The sequence below is a fragment of the Pygocentrus nattereri genome, chromosome 25 (genome assembly GCF_015220715.1).
Source record: "Pygocentrus nattereri isolate fPygNat1 chromosome 25, fPygNat1.pri, whole genome shotgun sequence".
In the NCBI taxonomy this organism is placed as follows: Eukaryota; Metazoa; Chordata; class Actinopteri; order Characiformes; family Serrasalmidae; genus Pygocentrus; species Pygocentrus nattereri.
The window spans coordinates 1,767,465-1,795,309 of record NC_051235.1 but is presented as its reverse complement, the minus strand read 5'-3'; the positions used below and the strand labels follow the sequence as shown (position 1 = coordinate 1,795,309).

General features: G+C 40.4%; 1 protein-coding gene and 1 long non-coding RNA gene across 2 annotated transcripts; both read right to left on the bottom strand.

Moving 5' to 3' along the window:
* Positions 1–1,164: 1,164 nt before the first annotated feature.
* On the bottom strand, positions 1,165–5,216 carry LOC108414598. The gene is made up of 3 exons (XR_001856882.2): positions 4,471–5,216; positions 2,841–2,950; positions 1,165–1,622 (listed from the first exon to the last, which is right to left on the bottom strand). It is a non-coding gene; the product is annotated as an uncharacterized LOC108414598 (long non-coding RNA).
* Positions 5,217–8,333: 3,117 nt separating this feature from the next.
* LOC108414599 (calcium homeostasis modulator protein 5-like) lies at positions 8,334–11,793 on the bottom strand. Its single transcript, XM_017687481.2, has 3 exons — positions 11,181–11,793; positions 9,900–10,001; positions 8,334–8,897 (listed from the first exon to the last, which is right to left on the bottom strand). Exons 1-3 carry the CDS (start codon positions 11,694–11,696, stop codon positions 8,874–8,876), a joined length of 642 nt encoding a protein of 213 aa, XP_017542970.1. The 5' UTR covers positions 11,697–11,793; the 3' UTR covers positions 8,334–8,873.
* Between the last annotated feature and the right edge of the window lie 16,052 nt (positions 11,794–27,845).

Below are 27,845 nucleotides of genomic sequence, written 5' to 3'. Positions count from 1 at the left end.
TTAATGTAGGTGCCATCATCACATTAGCACTGCAGCTGGAGTTAGTAAGTCTTGATAAGCCTTGCCCTACATGAGCCTATCAAACTCTTTATACATCCACAGGGTTGAGGGGAGATGTCACCTTCAAGTTTCTTGTAATTACTATTCTTTGTAATTTCTCGTTACATTTAGTAGAATCTATTATCAGAAGTGGAATATAGTAACAAAACTTTATTAGTGATTAGTCATTAATCATTAGTGTGTAATCACCTGTAATTATGCTGTGTTTTCGTTATCTAAGAATGTCTTCATTGTCTTCATGTCTACACTGGGAGTGGCTCCTCTTCCAACAGAAAGTACCACCACCATGTTTCTACAGTAGCCCAGAACGCACGAATCAAACACTGGCTCTCGAGGGTGCCTTTCAAGTTTTTATGCTGAAGCGGCAGCTTGAATTTTGCGGTGCTGTATCTCCGGTTGAAAAACTGAGAAAGAAGAATCGTTGTTTGTTTCCGGTGCTGGCTGTTGTGAGAAACTTGAGAACCCAAATTTTGAGGAATGAAGGATTAGACTTACTATTTAGCACAAGAAAAGGTGAGGGAGGGCACATCTTTGCTGTCAAAGGGGTGAAAATATGAAGAAGCCAAAAGAAATTGGAACAGAAAACGTTAGAAAACCAGACGGCCGCCAAAGGTTTTGCTACACGCTGGGAAAAGGAGTGGTGAGGGAGTGGGGATTCAGCTGGCTGCAACCACAACCTCACCACTAGATGCCACTAAATCTTACACACTGCGTCTTTAAGGTTTTACTGAGGAAGATGTGAAAAGCAAAAAGCCACCTGTAGATTCTAATGATTCTGTGGATGGAAACAGCTCGAGGATCCCAGGGGTCAAAGTCAAGGACTGGCAGGAATTGTACAAGAATAACAAAAACACTCTGTAATGCAGTGACTACTATGGAGATGTTTGAACTTTGGTGTGTAGCTCAAAAAAAACATCCAATCATGGCAAAAAGAGCCAAATGACTCACACACCAAAACAAAGGACCAAACCAAGTGTAAAGGACCAACAGTTGACCTACATCCAAGTTTAATACTGGTTTACAGAACATGTCAGTGTCCCTCGCCATGAAAAGACAATATTAACGGGACAAAATGTGCTACAAAGTAATATTCAGAAACATTTGTAGTGGCAATGAAATGTGCTTTATTTATATCTAAAGCCACTGGCCCAAAATCAGAACAACTGTGTGTAGATGAATGATACAAAATATAGCTTATGTAACATGGAGTTTATAATTCACGTAATGAGTATAAACTCAACTCTGTGAGGTTATATAGCTCAAATAAAGTTGCACTGCACTCTTCTGGATGTGAAATGTGATGCCACAGTGGGGATGAAGTCCAGTGTAAAACCTCCAGAGTTGATTTGGGGGTTGCAGGGATGGAGCTCATGGCAGAAGTGTGAGAGGAATGTGACAGCTGACTGTTCGTTGAAGCCTCTGGAACGTCCAGATCAGGACTTTTCCAGGTTGAATGGCACAAACAATTGGCTGTATGGTGGTCAAGCAGGGCCGTAGTGCAGGAGAAACCATCAGGATCCATCACAGAACTGTCAATTCCACTTCACTGTTGACGTGTTTCACTGAAATGCACAACTCAAGACTTTAAACAGGTCAATGTCCAGTAATTCTGTTGTACTAGTTTATATTAAGATGATCAAATGAAAAGTTGTCACTATATACATTTAATATCACAATCAACTATGTGCTGGTAATATGACATCAGGAGAACCAACTGATGGTCACAGGTACACAAACTTATTTATAAATACACCAGACTGATGGTCACAGCTTTACTCCTGAAGATCTACTTCCAGAAGATCTACCTTCCACCCAAAACACCTGATCCGGCTAATTAAGTGATGTCGATCAGGTGTGTTCAGGCAGGACTGGATGTCCAGAGGCAGGTAGAGTGACGAAATTATGCTTCTTCAGTGGTTATTTAGTAAAGACAATGGCTCTATATAGAACTATGAACACTCAAAGAAACATGTGCATGCTTAAATGGTTCTTTGCATGTGAGATGTTTTTTAAGACCGTAGGCAAAACAGAGCACTGTAGGAAAGGTGATGCTTCACAGTAGTAAACATTCCTGTCCCAGCTTTTTGTTTGTTGCAGGCATCAAATTTGGAATAAGTGCATATTTATACAAAAAAACCAGATTATAATATAAATAATGAAATATTGAGTTATTGTAGATAAAACACAGTTTTTCTCTCGGCAGGTGTCAATTTCTTAATTCTTAAGGGGACGACTGAATACACATCCCGCTGAGGCTGAGAAAGAAAAAAGGTACAAAAACGTAATATCTTCTGTTTTCCCTTATGAACTATTTTTTTTGTAAATATGCGCTCATTTCAAAGTTGATGCCTGAAACATGTTCCAAAAGCGTTGGGACAGCAGCATGTTTACCACGGCGCTGCACCACCTTTCTGTTAGCAGCACTTACTGCAATGATCGTCTGGGCTCTGAAGGCACAAACTGATCCAGTTTTGAAAACAGGACTTTTAGCATTCTGCAGTTATACTTTAGTTGTGTAGCTTCACAGAGACTTGGTTGTCATATTTGAGCTGAACCTGTTAGCCGTCACCCCGTTTTTGCCTAGTAACAGAGTCTAGAAGAGAGGAGTTCCTCTATTCCTCCTGATTTATAGATCTCTAAACTGATCCCTGTCTCTTGCCAAGTTATCAGACCACATGTTTTGGATTATGATGTCTCAGCGAGGCTCTGAAGGTGAGGATTTTCTAGCAACACTGTATATAAATAAATAAATAAATACATAAATAAGGAGGTTTATATACCCATCTGATACTTTTTCCACATCCTGCTCTTTTGGATGACAGCAGTCCCAGCAACACACAGCACACACGATTACAAGGCAGATGCCAAACAGCAGAAAATAACCCACAATCTAGAATTTAAAAAAGAAAAGTGTTAGATTAGTAAAAATAATAATAGAACATTTTTCCACAGCTTGCACATTATGCAAAAGAACTAAACAAATATAAACCCTATGGGGTTCCTCAGCCTGCCACATTGGCAGAACCCTTTAATGAGATGTGTTTGAAGTGATCACTGCCAACAATGATCATGCAATTTTATTTATTTATTTATTTATTTATTTATTTATTAACATTTAATTTTTAGCTTTGGAGATAGGCCTACTGTACTCCGCCAAAGTATCAGCTCTCGCTCTTACAGACCTCTCAGCCACATCATTTGAATATGTGGACCTTCAAATCCAAAGTGCATTCAGTACAGTAATGTAGTGTAGGGGGCTTGCCCAGGTGGAGGACTGGACTCCAGTCTGCAACGTAGAAGGCAGAGGTGTTATCCACTACACTACACCACTATACCAATACCATTATTTGGCTGTGATGCAAGTAAAGTGCCCATTGCTAGTTAAAACAGCTGATTAGATTTTCTCTTTATTGCTCATGCCGGAGGGGCTCCCTAGTGACCCCAGGCCCTGGGCAGGTGCCCATGAAACCCAGTATATGATCTGGGACTAGGAACAAATGAAGAGAGAGGAGGAGGAACTGTGTGGAGTATGAATTACAGTTTGCATCATCTTACATATCACTCCTTTATTGCATGTTTTACTTTCTGTTTCAGACCAAATCATGACTGGTTAACTGTACCGCATTGTTCAAAAGGAAGTGGTTTCATTTTTAAAAAATAATGCCAGTGTCAGGGTTTACACATTCATGGAAAACCTGTACACAAAGAAGTTTGATATTCAGGTATGAAAATAACAGTTCACTCATGCTTTTCATGGATGCAGGTGCTCAACAAACCTGTAGATACTCTAAGAACCTGTCAGAACACAGGAGGGCTTTGAAGGAAATTGCTACTATTTTGGCCTGCAAGTTCATCTCAGAACAATCAAAGTTGCTTGTGGGCTTCAAAAGAAAAGCCTTCCTAGATGGGCTAAAGCACAGTGTTTGATAGAATCATCAGGTTCCTGCAAGAGCTTCTAGACCATCAAGGGTTCTTCCAATAACACCATTATGAGATGATTTTTGAGGCACTTAAAATGTATATTGTAGATCTTTGAGTACCCTACTGGATACCTTTAGTTTTTACAGTTTGTCTATATATATATATATATATATATACACACCAGCCAGGCATCACATAATGAGCACTTTGTCCACTTTATCAGCTTTTCTACATCTGATCCATTCAACACACCACCAGCACAACACACACTAACCCAGCACCACAGTGTTACTGCAGTGCTGAGAATGACCGTACCTGCTCTGTGAGGGTCCATGGAGATCCCAACCACAACAGATGGACTACAGTCTGTAACTGTAGGACTACAAAGTGCAGCTGATAAGATGGACAATGAGTGTAGAAAGAAGGAGGTGGTCATGATGTTATACCTGATCGGTGTATATAAACATGTATGGTGTAGCAACATCTTACCTTTGAATATGTTATAAAATCTTGGTGCAATCTTCTTCCTTTTATTTTACTTGATCCAACAGGTTCGCACCACCTCACCGGAGGATCACCCATATCCGACACGTACATTCCATTCCAGTTTGTCATCCCACAGGCCAAATACCGGCCATCCAGAAACAGCAAAATGAACCACACGGTTGGTGGAATCAGGCAAGCAAAGAAAGACTCTGCGAACTTTCTGCATGAACAGCATCCGCATGTGTATTTACAAGGCCTCGCCAGAATCAGCATTATGGTGAACACAAGTAGAGCAGGGACACTGAACATAAAGGAGACCAGGCTTAAATTCAATTGAGGCTGACACGGGCAAGAAAACTCGAGCCCCATCATCTTTTCAGCTCCCATCAGGATGAAGGTAACAGGTACCGTAGCGTGGAGAGGAGACGACTGTGTCATTCTTCCAAATCTGAGCAAAGAATCCTTTAGGAAGTTCATCCTAAATCCGTTTGGATCTGTTGGACTCTTCGAAATTGGATGTCGAAGCAATCAAGAAGCAGAGAAGTGCCTGCAAAGGTGCAACAGGGCACTCAGAAGACCCCTTCACAGTCTTATTCTGAGCCAGCTGACTCTCAGTCCTTCCTGTTCTGGATAGATTGCGTCAGTGTTATTTTGATAATACCTGTAAGTTTCAGGTGTGGCTAAGCAGACAGCTGTGCCCTTCCCAGGGCTTGCGGTCACCAACGGCAGAAGGTGACTGTTTTAGAAAGCTGGAGTCTACAAACTTGGCACTGATTTCCTGAAAGAGGTGTGGCTTACTAAAGAGGAACAATGTAGTTTCGAGAGAGAGAGAATTCCAGAGGAGCTGTTAGATTTGTGTTTAGCAGAAGTCACATGGATTCATTACTTTCATTTTCTCTTTACTTCTGCAAATGCAGGAGCCAGTATTTCTGCTCGTGTTTCGCTTCTATTAATAGGCAGCAGGACACTAAAAGGCAGGAACCCTGATGTTAAGGCATGGCAAGGTCACTCGTGCTGAAAAGGTAATATAACTTAAGGTAGGTTTTCCAAAAAGAAGACAGGAGGGTGACTGTGGAAAGCACTTGGCAACATGAAATCAAAGACAAATCCTGGGCATTTTATACAATTTGTAAATCCAGGCCTCTTTTATAGGTCACAAAATGAGGGCATATCTGTTAGATCCTAATGTCAGTGCATACTGATCAATGCACTGTTAATCATGACTATATCATCATGACCTACGTGTCACACAGAGCCCTCAGCTCATTTTTGTGCATTCATATGTTTAGTTGTAACTCATAGTGACGATAATATCCAATCAGCAATGTTCCAACACTCTCTGTTGTTTAGGCTCCATGTACCCGGCATAAACATCCTTGGGGCCCTTGTCCACCTATAACTCTATTTCATCCAATCCTCTCTCTCCATTGTCTTGCCACATGATCATGCGATGGTCAGGCCATTTGTGTGTATATAAACGCTGCTATTCTGATTAATAAATGGGAAAAACCTTCTGAGTACAGACCTAGTCTCTGTGGTCATTTGAGTTTCCCCCAGCCCGCTGGACTCTCAGAAGGGTGGAGAGCTTCTGGCTAAGTTCACAGCTTTGGCATTGAGGTCGAACCATAGAACCTAAAACCATCATCAAACGGTTCTACCAACCTGGTGTCAGAAGTGGGATGCTGTGTTGGTAAGTAAGACTGTTTTTTTTTCTTCTGTCTTATTACTCACACATCATCTCATGGTTAATATTTGAATGTATTACCCTATAAGGCATAAGAAGCGTCCACTGTAAGCGGAGCAGTAGTTTCTCTTTGGTATTGAGGTCGAACCATAGAACCTAAAACCATCATAAAACGGTTCTAACAATATCCTGGATAAAAGGACATATAGTCACCCTTCTTAAGGCCTGAGAACTATACAAAAAGCAAAAGTTTAGTCTGGGCCTATTTCATCCTTTCTGTATAGTTCTAAAGAAGAAGAAGTGATGGAAATGTTGAAATTCATTCATTGGCTTGAGTGAAGAAAGCTTAAAGCTTATTCACCGGTTGTTTGTTCTGCCTTGTAATCGTGTGAGCTGTGTGTTGCTGGAAAAAGTATCAGATGGGTATATAATCCTCCTTATTTATTTATTTATTTATTTATTTATTTATTTATTTATTTACATACAGTGTTATATACAAATATCATACAAACATAATTCCAAAGTCATGGAAGTAGGTAAATTGTTAATAAATATAGGAAGCCGTTCTTTTTAAATCTAATTTGACCTGTATTTAGATGAAAACAGTACAAAGACAAGAACGTGATGTTTTATCTTATCAACTTCCTTGTTTGTTTGACAGTTCCTTCAGTTTTAACAGCAAATGGTCTTAAACTCTGTAGTTAATGTTGAACTACTGATCACCATAGCAACACAGACAACAAGGACGCTAGCTAGCGAGTTCGCTGGTGTTTGTCTAGAGTCTCTCTCAAAAATAAGCTAAATGAAACATTAATATTTGGTCTGAAACATTAAGATTCAGTTACCGCGTATCAAGGTTTCATTGCAGTTGCACTGAATGACAAAGGACGGCAGCAGACTGTAAAAATAAAAAGGGCCATTTTGTCCATTATGACGGCTGAAGCAATTTTCTGGACACTAATCAGATTTAGTGGAGAAATCTAACAGGTCTTATACAGTTCAATTAAATCAGTTGTGGATTTGTCCAGTTGGGTTGCTTCTAATGAATAGAAATAAGTAAAGTGGATTTTAATGCTTTTTAAAATAAGTTTTATGTAAAATATTTGCTTAATGATTAGGATGGCCATCAGTCATTTATGAGTGTACTGGTCAAGGTCCCTGGCAAAACGGCAGGCAGGAAAGTTGAGTTCTGCTCCTAAAAGTGGTAAATTATTAATTAATATTCTATACATTTTGTTTATTCAAATATTAACACTTTTCTCAGCAAATAAACACAAACTATACAAATAAATAGATTTTTAAAAGGTGTCTTTGGTGCCTCAGACTGTCACACAGTCATGTACACTGAAATAAACAAACTATGTAGGTACATGATTCGTTCACCAAGGTCCAAACAGTGTAGATGTTCCCTCAAAGGTTCTCTGGTGGTTCTAAGGTCTGATTGTGGAGCTTAAATCAGGTTCTCCAGGTGAAAAGTTGGTATTTGTTCCTTTTCATAACCAAATGTTTTAAAACAGAGCAGTAGAGTAAAAGCCTGGAGACTTGAGTTCTCAAGTAAACAAACATGATGATGATGATGATGATGATGATGATGATGAGGAGGAGGAGAAGGAGTTCTCAGGTAAACATGATGATGATGATGATGATGATGGTCTCAGGACAACAAACATAATGATGATGATGATGATGATGATGATGATGATGAGTTCTCAGGTAAACAAACATGATGATGATGATGAAGAAGAACTTCATCAGATGATGCCGTGCCATCAAATCGAGCTGCAGCGCTGCGGGTAAGACTAATATTCCTACAGTGGTCTTGGGGGGACGAGCGTACGGGACAAATCAGACACACACCTGGAGGAATATGACGATGGCGATATTCATTCAAAATTCCCGTTCCACCTTAAATGGTGCAGCAGTTACATTCAGGCCTTTACAGGTGCCACAGCGCATCTGCTGCTCCACTTAAGGTGGAACTTGCTGTTATAAATGGTTCTTAAGAAGTGAAGAGACCAAAAAAAGACCAATAAAAAGCCACTGTTAACCCACAAAAACAGGTTCACTACATCTGAAATGGATTTATTTGATAAGGCATGTATGTTCTCCATGAATCGATCCAGCTGGGTTTGATTCTTTTAATCATCTTTAGAATTAATTAGTCAAACGTGAAGAACTGAAGAAAGTCAAACTTTACATCTTTTATTTTCAATACATGCCAACAAACTGGCAAGGAATTCATACATAGTCCCTTTAGTTCTGAAGAACTGCACCACTGAAGTTCAGACTGGGCCAGTGTCCGGTTTACTGGTGTTTATAAAACATTTTTCTGTATGTTAATACATATATATTAATATTAATATATATCAATATATCATTTCTATTCATTAGTAGACATTATCTTGACAAATGTTAGGAAGTTGATGGCTGAGGTCTGCAAACGTCCAGCAGGGGGAGCACTCACTTGTTTCACACCTTCGTTATGTGTTTATCACATTAAACCAAACTGATTTCAGGTGAGGGAATTTTTAACCTTAGGAAATAAACGTGGTTAAGTCCTGTCAGTATCTAAATGGCTGGAACAGTTAACGGGAAACACTGGTACTCACTTCTACGTTTAATGCTCAACATCTCACCTGCACTGCATATTTACTGTATATTGGCTGAGAAATTATCTGAACTGGAAACACGACCAGGGTTTTCATCCAAACTCCAGCGAACCTCAGGAATGAAGGATTGGGGCCTCCTAAAACGAGCAAGACATTACGAATAGCACAGGTTATAATGCTTACTTGTTCATGCTTATGACCTCAGAGGGGCCAAAAACAGTCATAATTGGCAAATTCTCCCAAAAACATGTAGACATATGTGGTTAAAAGTAATAAAAGCACAGCTACAGAAGATTTGCATCAATAAAAAAAAGCTAACATTTATTACGATAGGAACACAATGCAGTAACGCTTCATAGGGACGTCATAACACATGCCTAATCATTGAATAACATATTTATAAAGCAATCCTTGAGTTTCATAGACAGCTGATGCCATTAATCAGAATAAACCCTAACCCTATTTTTTCATTCATACAGTTAAAGTGTCATTTACAAGTGATGGAACTTACAAGGCAGAGTTCTCTGTTATATTTATTTATTTATTCTTTTTTTTTGGACAATTTTAAAAGGCCTGTTGTTCTTCACATTGTGTGTAAATTTCATGACGAATGGACCAAACGAAACGGCCCAAAATGCCTTGGAAAAAATTCTGGTTCCATTGACTTACATTAAAAGTAAAGCAGGTTTTTTCCTTCTCCTGTAAAGTTGTCATTTTTTTAGAGGTTTTGTACTGACAGCAGCGATATATATATATATTTATATATATTTATATAGTTCTATATTTTTCTATGGGAGTTAAAATACAAAAGTATAATCAGGAATAAATACATATTTCTACTTTTACCCAAGTACTACTCTACCAAGCTCAAGGCCGTTAAATGTTCCAATGAACTGATTTTAAGTTGTTCTTAACCAGGCGTCATTCAAATTAGCTCCAAACTGGAAATGATGCTACATGACAGTATTATAACAAATGCCTATCACTGGTTTGACGCCTCTTCATAAAACATGCCAATGAATGGCATATGCTGTTCATTAATACTCAAATACTGCTGACAAATGCATTTTCAATACATGCTTTTCTGTGTTGTTAAGTCCCTAAGTAGATAAATCAAATAAATCCAAAGTCCATCATACCTCCTCTGATGTGGTTCCCTCTCCAGCCCGGCGACAGTCTCGGTAGCCCACAGTGACCACGGTCGCAATGCAGATGGAACACACCAGAAGAAGGCCTGCAACCTTCAATTGAAAAAAAAGAGCTTAAAAACTTAATTTTCTAAAAAGACTCAATTACGATTCCGGGAAAAACAAGAACAGCTCCACAATTTTCCTTCATCCCTACGTGAGTTGTAAGTTAGGTTGGAGCAAAAGCCTGGACCGTCTGGTGGCCCCGAGGACTGGGTTGCTCGTGGAATATGACCAATTCATTCAAATAAATAACTAAAGGAAAGATAAAACGCAGCTGGATCGAAAACTAAGATGAGTAAAAGGAGAGACCGAACTCAAAGCTTGAATATGGATATGGATCTGATACAAGATTAGATCAGTATTGGCTTCAGTATTGGTATTGATCTGACTAAAGATTAGATCAGTATCAGGTGAAACTCATGGTTTCAATATTGATATTGATCTGACACATGATTGGATCAGTATTGGTTGAAACTCAAAGTTTCAGGATCTGTACCAATCTGATACTAAGACTGAATGAGTATCTAAACTTCTATATTGGCATCAAACATTTCGTTTCGCTACTGATGTGGTATAAGATTGGATCAATATTGGTCAAAACTCAAAGCTTCAATATGGATATCCATCTGATACAGGCTTGGATCAGAATCAGTCGAAACTCAAGGTTTCAATATCGGTATCAAACTGATACAACATCGGAACTCAAAGCTTCTGTACTGTTATCTGTAATCTGTTCCAAGATTGAATCTGTGTCAGGGAAAATTCAAAGCTTTAATATGGATATTGATTTGATACAAGATTGGATTAGCATTGGTTGGAATTTAAGCTTTCAGTTTCGGTACTGATATGGCACAAAATTGGATGAATATCGGCCAAAACTCAAAGCTTCAATATCGGTATCGATCAATACAAGATGAGATCAGTATCGGTTGAAACTCCAAGTTTCAGGAACTATACCAATCTGATACAAGACGATAATATCAGCCAAAACTCCAAACCTCAATACTGGCATTGATGTAATACAAGATTAGATCAATCTCAGCTGAAACTGGATCAGAATGAGGGAAAATTCAAAGCTTTAATATCAATATCGATTTGATACCAGATTGGATCAGTATCGGTTGGAACTCAAGCTTTCAGTTTCGGTACTGATCTGGTCCAATATTGCATCAATTTTGGCCAGGACGAAAGATTCAATATAAAGAGGTATCATGCATATCAGCCTCTCACCTGTGACCATCCAATAAAACGTCGGTACAGCGCTTTTTCCACTGATTCTCTTGAACTAGAAGGTTCACACCACAACAAAGGAGGCTTGTCTTCATCCAAGACATAGATTCCTTTCCAATATGTTAACCCACAGGCCACGTACTGACCGTTCAGAAGCAACAAAATGACCCACAAAGTAGGTGGAATCAGGCAAGGCATGAGACCCTCTGCAAATCGGCTTGACCCCCTCCTGCAAGGGTGTTTGCATGGCCTTGTAAGAAGCAACATTACGGTGAACACCAGCAGAGCCGGCACGATGAACATGAAGGCCGCGAACGCTTCGTTCACCCCAGGCTTACACGGGCAGGTCAGCTGCATCTCCATCAGCTTCTGAATCCCCAGCAGCAGCCAGAAAAACAGAAATGCCTGTTTGAGAGGAGAGTGGAGCACATCGGTCAGGCAGGTCATCCTTAGAGGCAAAGACGCTTTCGTTGTTTGCCAAACAATGACAATAAACTCTTGAATCCGGACAGACATGCAGTCTGCTGGACCGACTGGTGCTCCTTCAAATGGGATGTCGAAGCAATGAAGGGGAGCACAGAAAGATCTCTCTGGTCCCAAACCTCCTGACAACCTTCCTGTTCTGGAGTGATCACATCAAAGTGAAAGGATGTTTGTTAGAGCGAGTGCTGTGTCCAGGACTTGTGGTCACCATCAGGAGAAGTTGGCTGTTGTTTTAGAAACTGCTTTAAGGAAGTGCGTTAACCTCTCAACATCAGGGTGGCTTATTAAAGAGGAACGATGTAGTTATTGACAGAATTGAGGTGAGTGAGAACAAAGGAGCCCAGAGAATCAAGGGCCTTTCAGATCCTTGTTGACCAGAAACTCCCACCGATTAATTTGTTTCATTTTCTCTTCACAGTATGAATGTGACATCCACAAATGCAGCCTCAGCAAATATGCAGTGTGGAAGTTCAGGTTCTGGTAGCCAACATGAAGTGCAGGAGGGACAGACATGACAAGGAACACAGAAGCCCTACATCAAACCGCACATGCAAACACGATCAAACATCCAAGCAACAATGACCAGCACTAGACTAAGGAAAGCACAGGGCTTAAATACAAGAGGGCTAATGATGATCAGGTGGGAAACAGCTGGGAACCCAGGGGTGGAGTCAGACAACAAGGGGGCTGGACTGAACCAAAACAAATGCACATGGATGAAAAAGTAAACAAAAAGCATGTGGACTGGACCGGGAGGGGCCAATCGTGACCGTCTGAGGTCCAGGCAATCGATCAGCTTCCAGGCCTTTAAGGGAGGTATTCTTCAGTATAGAACCCATTTTCAAAAAGGTTCTATAGAGAACCACATACAACACATTCTCCTTCAATCTGAGGAATCATTTCTCCATGTAAGCCTGCAAACGTTTGAAAAGTGTTTAGTTTATATGACAACACCTCCATTTCCAGTGATTCATTATTGTAGCAAAATGTGAAAAGCCATGTCACATCTAAGTCAAATTTAATCTACATAGAGATTAGACAGCTTTATTTATTCCAAATGACAAACATTTTTCTCTTCATTGATCAGATATTTTCTCAAATCTTCCATTTTGCTTTAGAAATGTTGTAAAAAACTCAGTGGTCTCAAGTAGAAATGAACATTAAGAAAGATACAACACAATAAAAGATATGACATCAGGTGAGGGTCAGGATGTAGACCTACTGGTTAACACCTTATGGCTCAGCTCCTCTTCACCACTACAGTCCGGTACAGTGACCGCATCACTGCTGCTGCCTGTCCCAGCCTGCGGCCGATCTCACGATCCCATCACTTGTGAACAAGACCCCGAGATACTGTAACTCCTCTACCTGGGGCGTGTCGTCTCCCCTTACCCTTATCGAGTAGTGTCTGAGGAGCACAAACTCAGACCAGAACATTTCAGACCAGTTGGAGTTTATCAAGCATTTGATCTTTTTCAATCTGACTCTGAGTGTATTCTAGACTAAACCGATCAGCGACTCAGTGTGAATGGATTCCTAAAATAGCCCATGAAAATTGAGAGAACGAAAAAAGAAGAGAGATGGAGAGAAGCTTTTTAATGATCTGAGTTTGTGGCACAATCGATTTTATTTCCATTTAAAACTCAAAAAATACCAAACTGATCAAATTTTTAAATCCATGATTCTCTCTTAAATCTGTTTTCTTGGTCTTCTTTACTGTGTCGGTGTAGCAGAGAGATCAGCAGCAGCAGCTACACATTTGTTTAATTAGGTCTCCTAGAACGGGAGAATTCAGGAGTACACAGGGTTTTGTGAGAGTTTGCAAGAGGTTGTGTGAGTTCACGGAGCTCTGTTCGGTTCTGCTCAGTGTGCTTTAGTGTGGATCACCAATGTTTCAGCCCAAAGGATCTGCATAAAAAACAGTCGGATAGTGTGAGACGCCCAGTCGTTGTATAATCTGTTCAGACTTTAAAAGTTGTGTAGTGACTTCAAGGCTTTAGACTCGAAAAAGTAGGTCTAGTCTACAGCACTAGTTAGAGCTCGGGACGGGAATAGCTTCATAGTGAACGGAAAGACAAAACTTTATTTATAAAATGCCGTCAACTGTAAGTAAAACATTTGCTGTAGGTAGGCCATGGCAGACACTTATTTAGACTTCCCATTCTGCAAGGTTCTCATGAGGATAATGAACCAACCAATCCTCAGATTATCAGGAAAAATGGGATCTGCTAACATGAGCTGCATTCACTTGCCTGGTTGCTGAGCAAAGAAGCCTTTCACAGAGAGATGTGCTGATTTCTGAGCTTCAGCAATGATGGCTAACTTTACAGAAGCAGGACCAGGAATGTAAAAGAGAAATAGAGGTGTGGAAAGCGACCATACCTGGACTGGGGACGGTTAAGACAGGGTCAGAGGCAGAAGCATGGGCAGATAACTGGACTAAATGAGCTTTGGTGAGATCAAGAAAGAAAGCATAAAGAGATGAGACTGAAACTTCAGCTGGTATTAAAGCGAGAGACATGACTGACCTGGAGGCAGAAGGGTCTGACCCTGGGGCAGGCGCTACACTGGTGTCAGAATCAGGAGTTCGGTTGGAACAGAGACCTGGAACAGGATTTGGTCCTTTTACTTAGCTGCTAATTAATGCATTCTAGTGTTGTAGCACTCGAGTCTTTTCTCGAGAGCAATAACAATGTCTTGTCTCAGTCTCAACATTCTTTGGATTCTTTGTCTTGGTTGCTACATCATTCTTTATTTATATGGATTATGTGTGATAATTACTGGGATAATTACTGCCAATGCAAGACTGAATAAATTATGAACCTAAATATCTCATAAACACATGAATGCATAGATGCAGGGCTGTAAGTTGAAGCTGGTGAGATATTGTTGGTAGACCAGCAAGGAGTGGGGCTCAGCAAAAACCTCACAGTTATTGTTATTAGTTATTGGTTAAACTGGCTATTGATTGGTTGATGTGAAAAATGGAATTTCACACATATCATTTATCTTAAAGATGAGCAGTCATCTATATATGAGCTAAATATGGCCAATGAGCCTGTCGACACTCCCCGTAATGGGGTGGGATTTAGAAAGGTCATATTTATTACATACAGTCATCTAAAAAAGTTTGAACACCTCAATCAAACTAGATGTTTTTTTTTATATTCTCCAGTGAGCAAACTTAGATATGATATTTTCTGCCATATTTACGGAGTTTAACACACTGAAGACAAACCTATATACATACATGATGTGATAACTTTTGCACTGGCCCCATTTTATGCTTTAACGTTCCCCCCGACGTGTTAAATTCAGTATATAAACAGCGATTGTGCATTAAAATATGCTTCTCTGTAGGAGGTTTATGATTCAGAAATCATCAACATTTGTTGATGTTACAGCAAGTACACACAGTACTAAGCCTGTAGAAACTGTATACATGGAAATGTAAACATATGAAACTCTTTCATTCTTGCCCTTATTATTATTCGAGGAACAGCATTCCCATAATCTCAAAAGGCAGCAGATCAGGAGCATCAAGCCAAGACCTGCAGCCTGAAAAGGGGATTAAACGTTTGACATTCATTAAAATGAAGAGGATTAGTTGGTAACACTTTCTATGAATGTCACATTTGTAAGCATCTATAAACACATTTATAACATGCTGTAATGCATTCATAAGGCATTATAAACATGGCTATAAATATTTATAAAGATGAATTACACTGAATTCCAGTTTATAGCCATTTTTATTATACATTATGAATTGTTAATATAATGCGTTATGAGTAGTGTTAATAACATGTTATACTGTCAGTGCCAGAGAAGTCCGTCTCAGTTTGGAGAGCATAAATAAAGACAAGTACAGTTTATTTACTGAGATTTCATGGATTTTATTTGAGCATGAAGTCACTGTGGAGTGAAGGCCTGGAGAGGGAGGGGTGAGACAGCCGAGTGCTGTCATTGTAATTTGTTACCTCACTGGTTCTAATGTTGAGCTCTAAAACCCTTCACTCTGTATCACTACACTACAGTACAGTACAGTACAGTAATGCTGGTTTCTGCTGGCGTTCTATTGGATATGCAGTGTTAAGTCAGTGCCAGACTAATGGTGGTGTACATTAACAGTGGTGCACATTAACAGTGGTGAACATTAACGGTGGTGAACATTAACAGTGGTGAACATTAATGGTGGTGAACATTACAGTGGTGTACATTAACGGTGGTGAACATTAACGGTGGTGAACATTAACAGTGGTGAACATTAACGGTGGTGCACATTAACGGTGGTGAACCTTAAAAGTAGTGCACATTAACAGTGGTGAACATTAACGGTGCCGCACATTAACGGTGGTGAACATTAACGGTTGTGAACATTAACAGTGGTGCACATTAACAGTGGTGCACATTAACAGTGGTGAACATTAACAGTGGTGCACATTAACAGTGGTGAACATTAACAGTGATGCACATTAACAGTGGTGATCATTAACAGTGGTGAACATTAACATGATGGGAACATTAACAGTGGTGAACATTAACAGTGGTGAACATTAACACTGGTGCACATTATCAGTGGTGAACATTAACAGTGGTGAACATTAACAGTGGTGCACATTAACAGTGGTGAACATTAACAGTGGTGCACATTAACAGTGGTGAACATTAACACTGGTGCACATTATCAGTGGTGAACATTAACAGTGGTGAACATTAACACTGGTGCACATTATCGGTGGTGAACATTAACGGTGGTGAACATTAACGGTGGTGAACATTAACAGTGGTGAACATTAACAGTGGTGCACATTAACAGTGGTGAACATTAACGGTGGTGAACATTAACAGTGGTGAACATTAACAGTGGTGAACATTAACAGTGGTGCACATTAACAGTGGTGAACATTAACAGTGGTGCACATTAACAGTGGTGAACATTAACGGTGGTGAACATTAACGGTGGTGAACATTAACAGTGGTGAACATTAACAGTGGTGCACATTAACAGTGGTGCACATTAACGGTGGTGAACATTAACAGTGGTGAACATTAACAGTGGTGAACATTAACGGTGGTGCACATTAACGGTGGTGAACATTAACACTGGTGAACATTAACAGTGGTGAACATTAACAGTGGTGAACATTAACGGTGGTGAACATTAACGGTGGTGAACATTAACAGTGGTGAACATTGACTTTCCCACATTGGGTGAAACTCTGATGTTGCTCTAGTTTAAACTCTGACATTTGAAGCCTGTAATGAGCTTTATTGTGTTTTAATGTTTCAGTAAATCCTTCAGTAAATTCTTCAACTTGAAGCCTCAGTCTGAACCCTGGAGGAGGCTTTAGACCAGCACGCTCCACTTTACTCAGAGCGGACTAATACAGCTTATGAGCTCTTACAATGTGATATGAACCATATTTATAATGCACTATGCTAACAATTCATAATGCATAATAAGCATGGCTGTAACATGTGATGCATTTAATAAATATTTATAGCCTCATGAATGTATTATAATGTGTTATGAGTGTGTTTAGAGATGCTTACAAACGTGACATTCACAGAAAGTGTTACCGATTAGTTTTCTTAAAAGAACCAATGAGACTGTTGTAATTCTGGTCCCAAGTAAAACAATAACATGTCACATGGGAATGTCATGTGTCTATAATGTTATAGACATTACATTATAGACATTAACATTACAGCCAGTTCAGCACTCAAGGACATAGTGCCACATCCTCTTACCTGTGACCATCCAGTAAAACGGTGGAACGATCATTTTTCATCTTTTTCAGATTTTTTTTGAAGAAATGCGTTCACACCATTTCATGGGAGACCCGCCCTCACCTGAAACACAATTTCCTTCACCGTCTGCGAACATACAGGCCACATACTGACTGTCCAAAAGCAACAAAATAACCCACACGGCTGGTGGAATCAGGCAAGGGATTGGCTCCTCTGAGAAACGGTGTGGCCTTACAAGAAACAGCAGGATGAAGACAAACAGAGAGATGATGTGGGTCTGCGGGATCTTGCCTGTAAGTTCCTGAAGTTTCCCTTCTGAAGGGAAAACATGATGCAAACAAGTTGTATGAGCTTTCTTGGACTTACTGTATTTGAAGACCAGATCGGCGAGCTGTGAAAGCTGTGATATACTTGTTGCTATGCAAATTCAAAACATGCAAAAAACATACCTACAGTTAAGCCCAGAAATATTTGGACAGTGACGAGTTTTGGTATTTAAGCAGTTTACCAAAACATATTCAAGATACAGTTGTATAATCCACGTGGGCTTAAAGTGCCGACTCTCTGCTTTAATTGGGTATTCACATCCCAAATGGAGGAATGGTTTAGGAATTATGGCTCTTTAATATGTAGCTGCAATTGGACAATTATCCCAAAAGCTATTTCGTGGGCTGCATGGGCTGTTCCCTCATTAATCCAGCATCAATTAGGCAAGTAAAAGGTCTAGAGATGATTCCAGGTGTGGCATTTGCACTTGAAAGCTGTTGCTGTGAACCCACAACATGCAGTCAGAGGAGCTCTCAGTGGAAGTGAAGCAGACTTCAGAAATCCATCAGAGAGAGAGCAGAAATGTTAGGAGTGGCCAAATCAACAGTTTGGTACATTCTGGGGAAAAAGGAGCCACTGGTGAGCTCAAAAAGCCATGGACGTCCACAGAAGACCAACAGTGGTGCATGATCACAGAATCCTTTCCATGGTGAAGAAAAACTCTTCACAACTCCCACCGAAGCTAAGAACTCTCCAAGAAGTAGGTGTATCAGGATCTAAGTATACTATGAAGAGAAGAGCTCATGAGAGCAGATACAGAGGGTTCACCACAAGGTGCAAACCACTAATCAGCCTCTGAAATAAAAAGGCCAGATTAGAGTTTGCCAAAAAACATCTGAAGAAGCCTGGAACTTCTGGAACAGCATTCTTTGGACAGATGAAGCTAAGATCAACCTGTACCAGAATGATGGGAAGAAGGAAGTATGGAGAAGGCTTGGAACGGCTCACAATCCAAAGCATACCCCCTCGGCTGTAAAGCATGGTGGAGCAGTGTGATAGCATGGGCATGCACGGCTTCCGATGGCACTGGGTCACTAGTGTTTACTGATGATGTGACAGAAGACAGAAGCAGCCGGATGAATTCTGATGTGTACAGGGATAAACTTTCTGCTCAGATTCAACCAAATGCAGCAAGGCTGACTGGACGTCGCTTCACAGTGCAGATGGACAATGAGCCAAAACTTACTGCAAAAGCAACCCAGGAGTTTTTTAAGGCAAAGAAGTGGAATATTCTGCAATGGCTGAGTCAATCACCAGATCTCGACCCGATCAAACGCATTTCACTTGCTTAAGACAAAACTTAAAGCAGAAAGACCCACAAACGAGCAACAACTGAAGACGGCTGCAGTGAAGGCCTGGCAAAGTATCACAAAGGAGGAAACCCAGCGCTTGGTGATGTCCATGAGATCCAGTCATTGCCTGCAAAGGATTCCCAACAAAGTATTAAAAATGAACATTTTATTTATGGTAAATTTAATTTGTCCAATTACTTTTGAGCCACTGAAATGAGGAGGCTTTGTAGAAAGATGATTGCAATTCCTAAACATTTCATAGGATGTTTTTGTGCAACCCCTTGAATTAAACGGAGAAGTCTAAACATCAATTACATCTCAGTTGTTTCATTTCAAATCCAATGTGGTGGCATGCAGAGCCCAAATCATGAAGATTGTGTCACTGTCCAAATATTTCTGGGCCTAACTGTACGAGGCCTTTATCATGTGCCTTTGCTGTTTGGCTGGGGGCACAGTGGTTGTGGCTGTGTTGCAGTACTGTATCTGTCCCATGTGAGACGATAAGTTTCAGAAGGTTTTGCCCTTCAACTCCATTCATGGTGGAGGGAGACATGCAGGGCGCTGTGCGGCAAAATAGTCCCCAAAGAAAACTCATTATTCCAGATTTTCCACTGTTTTCCATCATCAGCATTTCAGATAAACTCAGTAAACTCATTCATAATTCCAATAAACAGAAAAACTATCAACAGTAACGAGAATTTCTCGGGTCCATATTTTTCCTGGACACCTTCACAGCCGCCACAGAGACTCGTTAATATCATCAATTACATCATGAGCTCAATTTACTGAGCACTGATTGGTCAAACCAGGAGCTGCTTTATAACTACATATAATACTGGACTTCCTCGAGGAGATAGAAGTGTGACGGTGACGTAACTGTGCGTCAAAGTCTTGCCAGCATCAAGGTCAGGTTTTTCTTGTTTTCTTATCACAGCAGGAAGGCTTCAAACTGGTCAAGCATATCCAGACGGCAGGAGGAAGCAGGCCGATCCTGCGCTGGTGTCATTTATATGTAAACAGAAAGGATAAAATAATGCAAAAGAAGGAAAATCACAGGCAAATTATACAATCCATTAATCACACATGAGCCACGCTAAGCTAAAACAAAGGGAGCCGTGATATAAACACATGGGTTGAAAATGCAGGGACGAAAGAAAAAGCAAGACTTAATAATAAAATCAAATAATAATCAAATAATAAAATACCTATTAATAGGTGATTCATTAGCAGGCCTATTTGACTTTGATTAGTGTGTTGTGTTGCGAGGCATGTTTGGGTTTATGAAAGGTGTGAAATAAATGAAGCTCTTATTAAGTTAACTTACTGCTACATTTTCATCTTATTTTTATTCTTAAAATAACTCTGAATAGGTTATTTGTGCTTTTATAACCCATTAGACTCCCTGTGTTTGCACTGCATCTGTTCAGACGTGTTTTTTTTCTGTGTGAATGAATCTGGGATTTTTCATCATTTATTGAAAACTTGTTTCGCACTTCTTAGCCTGTAATAGATGAGGACTGAACCTCATAACTGACTGAACCTCTTTAGAGACTGACCTTCTTTAGAAACTGACCCTCTATAGAGACTCTTACACCTAAGACTGCACCTAAGAACATTACTTTAGGAAGAACCTTGGATTTATGAATTTAGTTGTGTTTTTTTTTTCTTTCTGTAAAGATCCTTGAGTTAATGTTGCCATGATAAGTGTGCTATATAAATACAATAGTATACAATATATAAATACAGTCACTAAAGAAGTTCAGTCCCTAAAGAGGTTCAGTCTTTAAAGAGGGTCAGTCCCTAAAGAGGGTCAGTTACTATTGAGGCTCAGTCACTAATGAAGTTCAATCAATAAAGATATTCAACCAGTAAAAGACTTAATCATTAAAGAGGATCAGTTGCTAATGAGGGTCAGTCTCTAAAGAAGGTCCAGTCAATTATGCGGTTCAGTCACTAACGAGGTTCAATAAACAAAGATGTTCTGCCACTAAAACGATCAGTCACTAAAGAGGATCGGTCTGAAAAAGGTTCAATCTTTAAAGAGATTGTCATTAAAGACACCTGGTCACTAAAGAGGTCCGTTCATTAAAGAGATTCAGTCACTAAAGCGTCCTGTGGGCGGCGTCCTGTGGGCAGCGTCCTGTGGGCAGCGTCCTGTGACCACTGATGAAGGACTAGAGGATGACCAACACAAACTGTGCAGCAGCAGATGAGCTGTCGTCTCTGACTTTACATCTACAAGGTGGACCGACGAGGTAGGAGAGTCTAATAGAGTGGACAGTGACTGGACACAGTGTTTAAAAACTCCAGCAGCACTGCTGTGTCTGATCCACTCAGACCAGCGCAACACACACTAACACACCACCACCACGTCAGTGTTACTGCAGTGCTGAGAATGACCCACCACCCAAATAGTACCTGCTCTGTGAGGGTCCATGGGGGTCCTGACCACTGAAGAACAGGGTAACAGAGTATCAGAGAAACAGATGGACTACAGTCTGTAACTGTAGAACTACAGAGTGCAGCTATACAGTAAGTGGAGCTGATAAAGTGGACAGTGAGGGTAGAAACGAGGAGGTGGTCATGATGTTACGCCTGATCTGTGTAAGTAATGGGACCCCACATTGTAACGTGGAGGAGCGATGATGAGGTGGACACACGTGCTGAGAGAAACGAGATTTATTAAGGGCAAGTCCATAATCAGGGTCTAAACCAGGCGTGCACAACTCCAGTCCTGGAGGGCTGGTGTCCAGCACAGTTTGGTGATTTACCTGCTCAAACACACCTGATTAAACTTATTTGTTTATTTGCCAGGTTAAGTAGGTGTGTTTGAGAAGGGAAACCTCCAAACTTTGCTGGAAACCGGCCCTCCAGGACCGGAGTTGTGCACCCCTGGTCTAAACAGTCCAGGGTCAAAGAGCCAACACAGAGAGAACGATGTAGACATGAGAAAAAGGAATACAGACTAAACACAAAAACAGAGACTAGGAAAAATAACAGAGGCCAGAAGATACGACACCAAACAACACAACACAAAGACCAGCAAACTAACAGGGGAAAACACAGGGCTTAAATACAGGAACAGGTAAGATGACACAGGTGGTGAACAAGACACAGGTGAAAACAATCAAGGGCGGAGTCTAGAAACAAGGGGGCAGAACAGGGAAGAATCAAAACAAGGAAGCACATGGACAAGACCAGAAGGTAAACACAAGCACATGGAAGACTGGGAGGGGCTAATCGTGACATGCAGTGACACACCTAGTAAATTTTTTGTTTGCTTTGTCTTGCATACTTCATCAAACCTTTGAACTAATTGATACATTCGTTATAAAACATCAAATAAATATCATATGTAGGAAAAAAATAAGTGCTAAGCATTATGTCTCTAAGGGGCGTTAAACTCAATGTTGAGGATTGTCCAGTGGGAATGTATCTAAACTCTTGCCAATTGAACAGGTTTGACTTTAACCTTAGGATTATCTGGCTAAGCACTGGCCCAAAACCAAGATGTCAGTTTTTAGTGGGGCACAAACTAATATTTTCTACTATTTTCAGTGAAACATGTTAAGACCAGGTGAACTGGCTAAGTTGAGTAGAGAGTGTTAAGAGAGGTACAATGTTAAACTTCACAGTGATGTGACCCTCCAGTCATTTAACTGCTGGTTATTTTTGAGACATTACATAGTTAATTGTCCTTGTTTTAGAATCGAAAGGCTCTGGAGAGATGTATATAAACACGTCCTGGACCTGTTCTATCACATCTCCTACAATTTAGAAGCAGAAGGACAACTCAATCCAGACTCTGATGCTCACATTTTTGCCCTCCATTGGATCTTTATTCCTCACCTACAAAGGCACCTAACCTTCTTCAAACAGGCTTGGAACCACCACAGGCTCAGAACAGAAGGCAACCAGTCTCCCATCCAGGAACAGAGTCCACCACAGTTTGGTGAGTTCCCTGCTCTAGCACACTAACCAAACGTGCTAATTGGCAGAGAAGTTGACTCAGACAAGTTTGAGCAGGAATATCACCAAAGTGTACAAATCCAGCTGTCCAGGACCAAGACCAGGACCAGAGTTACCCACTGTTGCTTTTCCTCTATCTGCTGTTTCAGCACTTTAGTAGAACAAACATTTTAGCGGTTCAATGGATATTTCACACAATTAAACAAACTGCAGCTTTATTTATTTATTTACAGTACTCAGTACTTTATAGAAGACGTCAAACAGGCAGCATCACTGACAACAATTACACTTTCAAAATAAAGAGGCTTTAGAAATGAGAACGTTTCATTAGTAGTAAAGTACTTTAATTGGCAGAAAATCATTTAACAGCACTTTGGCACCAAGTCGAGGTAAAAAATACAATCAAAACAATGAACCCAAGTAGTTTTATACACTACAGTGGTCACACTTAATAACGATGGTTCTTTAGTAAAAAAATGGTTCTTTATAGAACCCTAAACAGCCTATTTGCATAATTAAAGGGTTCTTTGCACTGTGAAACAGCTCTTCTGTTTGATTGATGGAGAATGTGCGTTATATGGTTCTAGAACAACTCTTTTTGAAAATGGTTCTTCTTCAGTTCCTTCTACTGTTTCAATGTCAGTCTTGTAGCAATGCAAGAACCCTTTTGTTGCTACGTAGAACCATATCAGAATCAGAATCAGAATCCTTTATTGATCCCAGAGGGAAAGCGCAGTTGTTACAGAAAGAATAAACACTTTAATAATTTAAAACAAAGAGAAATTTGCAATATTGTACATGAGATTTAAGCTCTTATGAATACAGTAAAGTGACTGTGATAATAAATATGAAACATCCAGCATAAAGCACTTCAAATTACTGCCCCTCTGAGTTTTTGCACACAGTTATTATTATTACACATATGAACCGTTAGGTATTGATAATCACACACTGAGGGAGGAGTTATAGAGTTTGATGGCCACAGTATAGAGTAAGAATGACCTCCTGTGGCGCTCCTGTGGTGCATTCTCCATCAATCTGAAGAGCAAAGAACCCTTTAATCATGAAAAAGGCTCTTTCATGCCAACAATTCTACATATAACCACTGTCTTTACTAAAGAATCCAAAAGAACCATCTTTTTTGAGACTGTATATAGAAGCACGTTCTTTACCAAAGAACCAAGAAGAGCCATCGTTTTTAAGATTGTAGCTGAAATTGGCTCCACGTTGAAGACTTAGGAACATAAACACAAGAGCCATACAACATTACAGGCATTGAAATGCTAGTAAAGAAGAAAATCAGCAGAACCTGCACAGCTTTGCTTTCGAGGGAGATGATAAAGGAAAGATTGTTGATGTTGAAGAAAACAGCCTGTAACTCAAACCAAACAACTGAAGGAGCCCCAAACACTTTACATGCAGCCTAGCCTTTAGTTTTCTTTCCCAGTCCTGCTTATTGTTGTATATTTTCGACTATTTTACTGAAGCAGCGTTTTTTACTTTAATAAATCTAATGACAACATTTGGCACTTCTTTATGCATTTTGTATGAAAGCAAATGTATCACATTACCTGAAAGTACTACACTAAGCTGAACATCATCACTGAATGATTGAACAAAAGCCTGTTTAATCATCCAAACCCAGGGCAGCTTCAAACTCTGGGGGTCGTACTGGGGGGTCCTGGGGGTCTCGTCGCCACAGATAAAACAGGGCCAAAGCACAGCTGAAAGACAACAGACCAAAACCTGCAATCTAAGCAGTAAGAGAACAGGGACGTCTTATCAGAATTTATATACGGATATGTACAATAAGAAACCAGTGATCCCAAAAAAAAAAAAAGACGTCAGCTCTTACCTGTGACTGTGCAAAATGTAGCTGAGATAAATATTTCTCCGTTGATTCCTGAGTAGTATTAAATTCACACCATTTCATAGGAGGCTTTCCCTCATCCAAGACATAGTTTCCTTCCCAGTTGGTCATCCCACAGGCCACATAGTGACCATCCAAAAATAACATAATAATCCAGACCGCTGATGGCATCAGGCAATAAAATAAATTCCTCCAAAAACCGTGTCCCGATGGATTTGTGAGATACCTCATTATGGTGAAGGCCAACAGAGCAGGACTAATGAACATGAAGAATGCAAACCAAGCGTTCACAGCAGGTATGCAGGGGCAAGAAAACTCAAACTCCATCACCTTTTCCACTCCCATCAGGATGAAGCTGAAAGGAATCGAAGTATAGAGAGGAGACTTCAGTATCTCTCCTTTAAGACGGAGAAAGAAATCCTTTAGGATGTTCATCTTTTAGGAGAAGATGTGACCTGGACACGCTGGTTTGGAGTGGTGTTCTCTTCATGTGAGGAAGATATGAACATTTTAAAAACCAGTTGAACAAGTCAAGTGGTGGAATGAGTTTAGAGGGGTGTGATCTTAGGTTTGGTAATGCATGAGAATACAATCACTATAAGCCTTTTATCACGTGAGAAAACGCTCTTATCCAGAGTGACCAGAGTTACACAGGTAGGCGAAGGTGGCGTTAGGAATCTTGCCCAAGGACTCTTATTGGTATAGTGTAGGGGGCTTACCCAGGTGGGGATTGAACCCCAGCCTACAGCATAGAAGGCAGAGGTGTTAACCACTACACTAACCAACCACAATTACAAGTTCAGCCTTTTGTCTCTAAGAGTGATGCAGAGAAACCTGTAGCAGAGTTGATCACTGTAATGGTCTTCTTACTGGAGAAAACAGTCCATCCTCTAGAACCCGTACAGAACCCAGCAGCACGGATCCTCACAGCACCAACACAGAGAGCTCATATCACCCCGATACACACTGCACTGACCGCCTGGATCTGTTACAGAGTTTAAAGCTCTGCTGCTGGTCTTTAAAGCTCTAAATGACCCTAAAGCTCCTGAATGTGTGTCTGTTTATGAACTCAGATCTGCAGATTCTGACCTTCAAACTCCTTCAGTAAAACTCAGAAAACCTGGAGAGGCTCTTTCAGTTCTTCAGCTTCTAAACTGTGGAGCTCAGTTCAGCTTTTATTAGACTCTCGAGCTCAGAGTTCACTTTTGTGAGGGAACATTTTGTTTTACAATGAAAGGTTTTGCTTTAAGTAAATTAAGTAAATGCTTTCCTGAGCTGTTTCGCCTACGCGACGTATAGCAGAAGTCACACAAGTACTCATGCAGGTGCACAGAGAGGACTTGAACTTTATACATACGCACACATGTATTCTGCACAGCAGCATAATAGGATTGGAAAATGTCTCGCCGTAGTTAGGCAGGAACCGAAAGGTCAACTTAATGTCAGGATAAGGATCAGCTCGCTTAGACAGGAAATACTGGTAACTGAGCTGCATGTCTAAGTATAAATATGTGTTACAGCAGATAATAAACAGAGTGTGAACTGAGAACTTGTGTTCGTTTCGTTCACCTCCCTGGGCCCAGAAGACTGATCATCGCTCTGCCCGAGAGGAGAAGAAGGAAATTCCCAAAAACTTCCATGACAACTAGAAAACACCTGAAAACGCAACTCTTTAACTCGGAGCTTCAGTAAAACTCCACGACTCTTTGTGTTCATCTGTTTAATCTGGTCTTACACATAGAAAGGACAGCCATGTTTTGTCTCAAGCTATTCCATATATTGATATATACCTGTACACCGTGTGCACAATTATTAGACAAGTCTTATTTTTGAGGATTATTTTTATTAATGATTAACTACAGCGCTCTCGGTTAATCCACAATGTTAATAAACCTCAAACGTGAATGTTTAAGAAAGTAAAAGTGAAGTTTTGGGTTTCTAATGAGAATCTATATCTATATGTGCACGTTTATTGGGAAACTATAATGGTGCAGAATTATTACGCAGCTAAATGAAAAACATTTTCCCATCTCACTTTATTTTCATCTGTTCAAGTGAGAATTATAAACAAACAACTCAAAGCTTCCCAATGAAAATTTCTGAGAAATAAAAAAAAAATTGCTTCATAACTGAGGATTCAGTTGTCCCGCCTCCACCGGCTCCCTCTCCCTTTCTCTCCCGCTGAGGAGAGACGAGACCCAGCTGGAGCTTTGAGGGCAAACGCTGTGAGAAAAGTCGAAAAGTAATAAACAAGAAAAGTTGGGTGTCCTTGCGAAAAGAGACCCGAAACCCCAGTAACGTGTGTGAAATCCCAGCAAATTAGCTGTAAGACGATAAACATCCTAGCTAGTGTTAGCTACCAAGCGTTGGCTCCGCACGGATTTATCCGCGCTTTTAAACGTTAAAATGAGATGAAAATTCAGTGCGTGCCTTAGATAAATGAGCGTAAACCTGCTTACAGTCGAGATTTATCGAGTTTAAAGCCAAAATGGGAGCCGTGAGCGAACTGTGTGTTCTCTAGCCACAGCCCACTGTAGCCGTGTCGTCATTCTGTGGTGGGCGCCGTGCTCGTATGCCCACATTAGGAACTCCGGGTCTGAGCTCCATTTCTCTGTGGCCAGAATAAATAGGGCTTTCCGAAAGCGTTCCCGTGTTAAATGAAGTCCAGAACCCGACACGTTTTGTCCTGTGAACATTTTCCTCACGCAAACCACTGGATCCTCTGAATTACGAGCTCGTTAAAGAGTTGAAATATGAAATATGCGCAAGCTAAAGCTGCTAGACTGGCAGCAGAGAACTCGCACTGAGGAGAATTCCCGCCCTGCAGTGTCTTCGGGTTTCTCTAGGGGGCGCTCCCGAGCGAGTCCAAAATGAATGGGTTGATATGGAGCGTTTGAGCAAAATCATAGTTTATAAATGCTGAATAACTTTTAATGTAAAAGAATGCAATAATTTCCTGAACAGCGTAAA